Genomic DNA, 9,361 nt, shown 5'->3' with positions numbered 1-9,361 from the left:
TGCAGAAGTGCAGGAGTTTTTCAGCTCTGGTTTCATCAGCATTTTTGACATAATGCTGAAGATGGTTAAAGGTTGTCTGTTCTCTCTGAGATAGCATCAATTTTGTTGTTTCGAATAGCTGATTCACTCTTTTTCCTGTGGCCTTCTTTGTCACAAACAGAGACTTTTTCTCTCTTGTCTGACAGTTTAAGCTGCAGACATGCCATGGTTGTGGAGAAGAAATCCATTATATACTATGGCAGTGTTGGGAAGTAACAGAATACATGCACCAAAGTTATGTATTTAAAATACAAAATATGAGTAACTTTTCTGTTACAGTTACCATTTAAAAAGGTGGTATTCAGAATACAGTTACTTTGTTGAAATAAATGGATTACACGGCGGTCTTTCCTGTTTCATATGTTCGGCTATGCCCTCTCTATTTTTGGTAATTCCACGCCGGTGGAAACGCAAACAAAACACGCATTAAGAGGTTCTGATACCTGTGTCTCAATCTCGCAGCCTATGTCACCTCTACTTGCATAAAACTCAATGAGAGTAACGTATTCTGAATTCTGAAGTGGCTGTTTAGTCTCTCCAATGTAGAGGTCTGAGCATTTCTCGCGACACTGTACATCATACACTACGTTGTCAAGTTTGTGTTTGGGGGTTTTGTCTTTGGGATGAACCAGTTTTTGTCTGAGTGTGTTGCTGGGTCTGAAGTAAGCTGGGATGTCGTGCTTGGAAAAAACTCTCCTGAGTTTCTCTGATAAACCTGCTACATAGGGGATGGCAATTTTGTTCCACTTGTTCTTCTTATCCTCCTTAGTTGGTGCCTGATCTTCTTTTCTGTGCATCTTTGCTGACTTGATAAAAGCCCAATTAAGATAACCACATGTTTTAAGAGCTTTCTTTACATGTGTGTGTTCCTTCTTTTTCTCTTCAGGCTTAGAAGGAATATTTTTGCCTGGTGTTGTAGGGTCCGGATTACTCCACGTTTGTGTTCCAGAGGGTGGTGGGAGTAAAAGAGGAGGTACTAGTCTATATGTGTCTGTGAATGTGTATGTGTGGGCTTCCGGTAAACTTTAATGTTGAGGTTTCCATTCCCTTCAATGTGCACGGCACAGTCCAGGATTGGCAAACAGTTATTCTTTGTGTCTTCCCTGGCGAACTTTATGTTTTTATCCACAGCGTTGATGTTTGCAGTGAAGGATACTTCTTGAGTTTTGATTTTGACCCAGGTGTCGTCCGCATATCTGTAGCAGTGGCTGGGCCAATTTGTTTCCCCTCTCTGATATGTTTTTATATACATTAGGGGTGGGCGATATAAACGATATACGATAAAAACGATATAAATTTGGCCAACGATAGAGATTTTGACTATACCGCTCTATCGCGATAGCGCATATTGATGATGTCATCAAGCTGCGCCTGTTTTGGTCGAAAGTAGTGATGGTAAATTTGATTCTTTTTACTGAATCGAGTTTTAATGAGTCACTCACCAAAGTGAATCTGGTTTTTTGAGTCATTTGATTCACTGAGTCAGTTGACCAGAGAGTGCAAAAATGTACATTTTCATGTATATCCTACTGCTAAGATGAGTGATTCTAAAACTAAAACTATTTTATAGAGCAAAAAACAGCAAAAACATTTCTAAAACTAAGCAATTTCCTATCAAAATTGCTTAATAAACATTTATTTTGTTTATTTTTATTTTATTAGTATTTTCGTTAAATGTGTCAAATATATATTTTCTCATCTAAATGTCCACTGAGCTGTGAGCCAGGGGGCGGTAATGCGCCTTAACATTGGTTGCCAACCAAGAAGAAGAAGAAGCTGTGAGCCAGGAGGGAGTGGGTTAGTGAGTCCTGAGTGATTCGTTCGCTCTATGGCTGTATCCCAATTCAGGGTCTGCAGCCTTAAAGGCTGCATTTTAAGGCCGATTACGTCACAGCGGCGCGCCGAAGGCTGTCCCAATTTGAAGGCTGCTCGAAATGCGGCCCTCAAATGCGTCCTTCATTTCCCTGAATTTTAAGGATGTTTTTTTTTATTTTTATTATTATTATTTGCACAGAAATGTACAACAATTATGGCAATCTCTACAAAGATTCTATTTTCCCAACATGAAATAGTATCAGAAAAGGCTGAATTCCAGCATATAGGCTGTATCCCAATTCAGGGTCTGCAGCCTTAAAGTACGCAGCCTCAACGATCCTCAAGGGCCGCGTACTCAAAGACCGCTAAGGCCGGAAGTGCGAGGCTTGTGAAATGGGATGGTCTAGCCTCCGTTGTGCTGCCCAGGTTGCCTAGCAACCATGATACTAACAGCTGGAAACGTGTCATACAGCTTTGTGTGACAGAAATGAAGGAGAAAATCTTTTGTTCATTTGTTTGTTTGTTTCTACATGAGCTTTGATCATTCTCTGTAAGATTAAGGTCAGCTATTGAACGGCGTATATTTTAAAGTAAAGGCTTTAAAACAAAGTTAGTACAAACGTCACTAATGTCACATAACTTTGCCGACATGTGGCCAACAGTAATGTTTTAATGTTCTTCGTTATTAAACATTTGCACATAAATAAGTGACATAATATTTGTTAGATTTGTATTGTTCATTGTCATTTATGCTTAGAAATATTTAACCATATATGCTTAGAGGTGTATAATCATTTGTAGATTGAAAGAATGTCTCATCCTAGGAGGTCTGTAACAGCTCTGTGTAGCATGAAGGGGGAGTGCGTTCACTCCCTCTACAGAGTGTTCTGGCGTAGATCACACCTCCTAGGAGAGGTCGTATCTTCTCTTGTTGATATATGGTATAGCAAACACACGTATATCTGTTTAAGTATAAGAGCCTTTTGTTCAGATGGACCCGCTCCTGGCACCAGCGTTTGGGGAGTCTTCACAGGGTCACACCTTGACCTCACACACACACACACACACACACACACACACACACACACAGTATTCTTTGTTCACATGTATACCTATGTAGACGTCATATGTTAATGAACCTATGCATATTCATGTAACCTCAATAAAAGAACAGTGGTACGGGAGAGCGGACGAGAGCAACTGGGGTCAGGCGAGGGAACGGCGCCTCTTCGGTTTTCTCCCGTGCACGAATAACATGAAGAACTTTGCCTACTCGTGTCTTGCTTTGCAGTGTAATTATATTGTCTTCAATTTATTGTCACATCACATGTGCAGGCACACTGGCACAGCACATGCGAGTGAAATTCTTGTGTGCGAGCCCCACAAGCAACAGAGATGTGCAAACACAACAACACAAACGAGCAAAATACAAGAATGGCCAACCTGAAACTAATAAATATATGTACAATATATAATAGTGTATGCATTTCTGGATGTGTATACTAAATATTTTCCTACGTGTGTGTGTGTGTGTATACACATTTTTACAAATTAAATAGTAAAAAAAATAAAATAATAATAATAATAATAATAATAATAATAATAAAATATATAAAATATACAGAGTTGAATATGTGCAAAACAAGTGGCATTTATATACAGTATGGAGTGCATAATGTTGAAGTTCCAGTAGTGAAGCTGAGGTGTCTATGACGTGTTCAGCAGTCTGATGGCCTGATGGAAAAAGCTGTCTCTCAGTCTGCTGGTACGGGACCGGATGCTGCAGAACCTCCTTCCTGATGGAAGCAGTCTGAACAGTTTATGGCTGGGGTGACTGGAGTCCTTGATGATCCTCCCCGCTTTCCTCAGGCACCGCTTCCTGTAGATGTCTTGGAGGGAGGGAAGCTCACCTCCAATTATCCGTTCAGAGCACCGCACTACTCGCTGGAGAGCTTTGCAGTTGTAAGCGGTGCTGTTGCCATACCAGGTGGTGATGCATCCAGTGAGGATGCTCTCAATGGCACAGTGATAGAAGGTCCTGAGGATGCGGGGGCTCATGCCGAATCTTTTCAGTCTCCTGAGAAAGAAGAGGCGCTGCTGCGCCTTCTTCACTGTTTTGTTTGTGTGTACTGACCACGTAAGATCCTCAGCCAGATGTACTCCAAGGAACCGGAAGCTGCTCACTCTCTCCACAGCAGCGCCGTTGATGGTGATGGGGGTGTGTACTTCTCTGCACCTCCGGAAGTCCACTATCAACTCCTTTGTCTTTGCGACGTTGAGGGTGAGATGGTTGTCTTGACACCAGTGGGTCAGGGCGCTGACCTCCTCCCTGTAAGCCGTCTCATCACCGTTGGTGATAAGACCCACCACTGTAGTGTCGTCCGCAAACTTCACAATGATGTTGGAGCTGTTAGTGGCTGTGCAGTCGTAGGTGTAGAGTGAGTACAGGAGAGGGCTCAGTACACACCCCTGTGGAGCACCAGTGTTCAGTGTGATGGGGGATGAGGTGATGCTGCCCAGTCTGACCACCTGGCGTCTGTCAGACAGGAAGCTAAGGATCCAGCTGCAGAGGGAGCTGCTCAGTCCTAGATCCTGCAGTTTCCTGTCCAGCTTCGAGGGAACGATGGTATTGAATGCTGAGCTGTAATCTACAAACAGCATCCTCACATACGTGTCTCTCTTCTCCAGGTGTGACAGGGCAGTGTGTAGTGTCAGGGCTATGGCATCATCAGTGGACCTGTTGTGGCGGTATGCAAACTGTAGAGGGTCCAGTGAGTCGGGTAGTGCAGAGCAGATGAAGTCCCTGACCAGCTTCTCGAAGCATTTGCTTACGATGGGGGTCAGGGCTACAGGTCGCCAGTCGTTCAATGAGGAGATGGTGGAGGATTTGGGTACAGGGACGATGGTGGCCATTTTGAAGCAGGCTGGGACTACAGACAGAGAGAGGGAAAGGTTGAAGATGTGCGTGAACACTCCAGCCAGCTGAGCCGCGCATGACTTGAGGACGCGGCCGGGAATCCCGTCCGGACCAGTAGCTTTGCGCGCGTTCACCTTCCTGAAGCACTTCCGCACATCCTCCTCAGACACAGTGTGCGCACTGACGTCATCCGCGGTGCGCACACTGTCCGGTCTCATGGTGTTCGCTGCGTCGAATCTAGCGTAGAATACGTTTAGATCCTCACACAGGATGGTTTCCCTCTAAAGTCTGTGATCGTGTTTAGTCCCTGCCACATACTCCGAGGGTTGTCAAACTGTTGCTCCACCCTGTCCCTGTACTCACGTTTGGCTGCTTTGATCGTCTTCCGGAGTTGGTAATGTGCGTGTTTGTAGTCCGATGTGTTCGCGGAGGCAAAGGCGGTGTTCCGTGCCGCCAGTGCCGCGCGAACATCTCTGTTAATCCAGGGTTTTTGATTTGGGAAGGATTTGACTGTTCTGGATGGGACGACATCTTCCACGCATTTCCTGATAAATCCACAGACTGAGTCTGTGTACTCATCAATGTCTCTGGCGGCCACGTGAAACATTTCCCAGTCCGCGTGATCAAAACAGTCCCGCAGCGCAGACTCCGATTGGTCCGTCCAACAGTGCACCGCCCTCCGGGTTGGAGCTTCCTGTTTCAGCTTCTGCCTGTAGGCGGGCAGGAGCAGGATGGAGCAGTGATCTGATTGGCCGAATGGGGCGCGGGGGAGGGCTTTGTACGCATCCCGGAAAGAGGTGTAACAGTGGTCGAGTAGCCGGTTTCCACGTGTGTTAAAAAGGATGTGTTGATGGAGTTTTGGTGAGACTTTCTTCAGGTTTCCCTTATTAAAGTCTCCGGCTGTGATAAACGCTGCCTCTGGGTGTGCGGTTTCCTCACTGCTGATCACGCTGTACAGTTCCCTGAGTGCACGGTCAGTGTCGGCTTGTGGGGGTATGTAAACAGCCGTAATAATCACTGCTGTAAATTCCCTCGGTAGCCAGAATGGCCGGCACTTAATCATCAGGTACTCCAGGTCCGGTGAGCAGAAGGATTTGACCGGGTGCACGTTCGCATAATCACACCAGCTGTTCGAGGCTGATATTACACGCTAAGCAACACCGAGTAAGTTTAGAGTCCAACTCTATAACTGTACGTCTTCGCCGCTCAGTGGGGCGTTGTCCGTGGCCGCTCAGTGGGGATAAAATTGTTTGTACGTCTTCGCCGCTCAGTGGGGAGTTGTCCGTGGCCGCTCAGTGGGGCTAAAATTTGCCGTCTAAGTGGGGCGATGTACAAAGCCGCTCAGTGGGGTTTTTTGTACAGAAGCATTAAGTCGCAGAGTTGCGCAGTTCGAACTTTTTTTTGTTCGCCGTCTTAGTGGGGCGAAATACAGACCGCTGTGTGGGGTACTGTAGTGAGTTCTCCACCGCTCAGTGGGGTGTTGAGAAGTTCCGCAGGGTCCAGATTGTGCTGGACAATAGGCCTATTTTGTGTTGTTGTCATTGTTGTCATCGTCGTTTTTGTTGTTGCTGTGTGTGAGTGTGTGCGGAGCAGAACACGTGGTCTGTGACACCGACTGTTGTTATTATCATGGGTTTCTAAGCAACCAAGAGTGAGTCGGAGGGAGACAGACGTTTGTGCTGGACTTTGCTCCTGGCAGCACAAAGTATTTAAATAAAGATGAGAGAGAAGTTTTCAGAAAACACACCAGCCTTGAAGAGCGTGTGGAGAAGGCCTGCCACATCAGCAGCACTTGAGATGTGCTGTGGTGAATGGCTTTCCCCCACCCCCTTGCTGACACAAAATGTTAACTCTTTAGCTTGCCCTGATCGACAACAGCCTGTGTGCCAGACCACAGACGTAATTGAGGTGGATAGTTGTTAAAAGTAATCTACATTAAGCTTGTGGTTGCTCAAATTCAGTACAATGACATATGAGGTGAAGTGATATAGGCAAATATTTGAACTAATGAAGTGCATAGAGGCACTTGTTCTGTGTGAAAGACTGTCGTCTTATTATGAGCCGTTGTTGAGATATACAGCACACCTGTGAAAACAACTAATATGCTGAACCCTGTATGGCACATCTAAAAGTACATGATGGAGAAGCTGTATTGAATATGAAAGTGTAAGACTTTGCCGCTGTGGGCAGAGCATGCAACTACTGCGTGATGTTGCGTTGCGGGGTTTTTTCCTCTGAGCTGATGAGCAAGCTACACATTATCAGATCAAGAGCTGTCTGAGAACTACTCAAAGAGAGGGAAACAGAGAGTGTGCAGCGTTTCCGTGAGCAGTTTTCCTGCACCTTGACTCGTGTGTGTGTAGCATCAGCATCATGTTTTTGTTTATTTGTTTTGTTGGGTTAAAAATAATTAAATAAACTGGTGATCATATTTATGGATCACCATGGTATCATCAGCCATGTGATTTATTTATGCAGATGAAAAAGAGAAAGAATTTATATTGTAGATGAAAAATAATCATAGGGAAAAGGTTTTGTGTTGATCAGCCAAAAACAACCACAATTTCATTTTCTGCTTTTAAGAAAGGATTGTTCACAAAAACACAGAGAGAGAGAGAGAGAGAGAGAGATGTGTGTTGGTTAAGCAGCGATGATAATAATGAAAATGTCTTAGTTCGTCACTTTCAGGTGAAAAGCAGACCTGAATCAATTTTCCACATGCAGCAGTCGGAAGAGAGTTATAGTTTAACATCATTGGAAACATGCAGGCCAAGTTTCTGGCTGACTTATTTAAAGCGCAATGTGTATGTGTCTCTCAACCTCACAAGCAAGTGCTCACTCCTCCCTGAAGATAACGAATGCAGCTCCAAAGAGCAATAACATGGCAGATAAAGAGACAGCAGCAAAGTCCTGAACAAAGAGTCCCAGCAAAAGCAGCAGTGCGGACAAACAGCATCAGAGAAGAAGAGCAAACCCATCATCCTGACTGATCGGATGAATGGCACTGTGTTTACAACAAGCTGAAACTTCACTGTGCATGTGACAAGAACATTTGAGGAGAACTGAGGAGACTGTTGGAGTTTGACATTTGCCACCTGTGGAGTAAAATGGCAAGAAGAGACAGTGAAACACAGGAGAAAGCTGAAGGAGAACTGCCAGCTGTTGGACTGTTGAAGTGGGAGAGGACAACAGAGTGAGAGGACAACAGAGTGAGAAGACTAGGTGAGAACACATAGGAATTATTTAATGTGGGAAATCAAAATTTGGGTTAGCAAACCTGGGGAAAAGAAAACTGACTGCTTAAGTTGGAAAATTGTGAAGGAGTCTGAAACACTGCGAAAATAGAAACATACAAAATCACACAAACAAGCAGAACATGCATTAACCCTACTAACAATTCCAAACACAAAATAACTCATGAAGACTCATAGCACATTAGTTAAGAAATGATTAAATAATAGTAGAGAAGTGTGTAGGAAAGGCAGGTTTAAGAACATGCTCTGCTGGAGATGCAGCTCCACAGACATGCATTAAACCTGCCTAATAACACAAACACCCATGCAATGAAAATTAGCTTGTTATCTTTCATCAGTGTTAAAATAGTGTCAATTTAGCAGACACTTGTTATCAAACACTGAATTTATCCAATGCAAAAAATTGACTCTCTAGGTTGCAGGACAACAGTTTAACTTTTGTGGGAAAAAAGATCCTGGTTTGACCAACCAGTGATCAGACAATAAATTTAGTTGTTAATATAGTAAATTGGGAGAAGCTTCCTGCTTGATTGATGCAGCACAAGTAATTTACTGTATGAGGGAAATTGTCTTTTGTGATACTATTTTGAACATGCATTTCTGTCGTCCTGTCAACTTAGTGGGTTAATAGCTGATATGCAAATTAGTTGATCGTTCTTAGATTAATGAAAGGTGACTGAATTCTAGCACGAGTGAATGAGATGTGTTGGAGTTTGTTGTGTGTTGTGTGGAGACTCTAAAACACTGAGGTTTCCTGTTTTGATGTGCGAGTAAATCCTGTATTTAGATACACAACTCTGAATACGTCAGAACAAACTTCTTTTGTGAAGTGCATGACAGCATGTCACATGTTTTATGATGAAGGGAAAAAGGAAAAATTGAATAAAATAGATCTGTGGCCTAAATGAGTGAAGAGCACAGACCTGGTGATTAAACTCATAGCTAATATGACATTAGGGTTATGTTGTGTGTTGTGCAGCTGATGGTTGGTTTGGAGTGAATCTAGCTGATGATTCTTCTCCTGTTGTGAAGTTGATGAGGAGTTTGTGTCATGACTTAACAAGGCCTTTTTATTTTGATACTTTCACAGTGCACTGAAAGTTTGGTTTGATAATCTCTGTTATTTTTTCATTTTTATCTTTTGAACAGGCACTGATTTTGTTTGTCTATTTCTTTTCTTTAAGCAGATCTGCACGTCGGGAATTAAAAGTGCTATACGACCTGTCGAGAAAGCCGTTACAAGTGAGTTTTCTCCACATTAATGGGCTCTGGAGAAAGCCACTTATTGGGACAATATTAAATGAAAGCCCCGGCCTAAAAAGGATTCAGCGATGTA

The 9,361-nt window shown here is 43.7% G+C and overlaps 1 protein-coding gene across 2 annotated transcripts; it reads right to left on the bottom strand.

Annotated features, from left to right (window-relative positions):
* Nucleotides 1–4,617: 4,617 nt before the first annotated feature.
* Nucleotides 4,618–8,745, bottom strand: LOC309690947 (uncharacterized protein). Of its 2 annotated transcripts, none has more exons than XM_082508435.1 (2): nucleotides 6,667–8,745; nucleotides 4,618–6,545 (listed from the first exon to the last, which is right to left on the bottom strand). In XM_082508435.1, the coding sequence occupies exon 2, from the start codon at nucleotides 5,832–5,834 to the stop codon at nucleotides 5,025–5,027; it is 810 nt and encodes a 269-aa protein (XP_082364561.1). In that variant the 5' UTR covers nucleotides 5,835–6,545; nucleotides 6,667–8,745; the 3' UTR covers nucleotides 4,618–5,024. The 2 variants fall into 2 exon arrangements, with proteins under 2 accessions (XP_082364561.1, XP_082364560.1); XM_082508434.1 differs by having other exon boundaries at nucleotides 4,618–8,286; nucleotides 8,320–8,745.
* Nucleotides 8,746–9,361: the final 616 nt, after the last annotated feature.

Source organism: Aulonocara stuartgranti (genome assembly GCF_965226115.1).
Source record: "Aulonocara stuartgranti genome assembly, chromosome: 16".
Classification (NCBI taxonomy): Eukaryota; Metazoa; Chordata; class Actinopteri; order Cichliformes; family Cichlidae; genus Aulonocara; species Aulonocara stuartgranti.
The sequence above is the reverse complement of the archived record's forward strand: the minus strand, read 5'-3'. Positions and strand labels throughout refer to the sequence as shown.

Excerpts from the sequence above, each read along its gene's own strand:
- LOC309690947 (XM_082508435.1), bottom strand. The coding sequence starts at position 5,834 with ATGATTAAGTGCCGGCCATTCTGGCTACCGAGGGAATTTACAGCAGTG.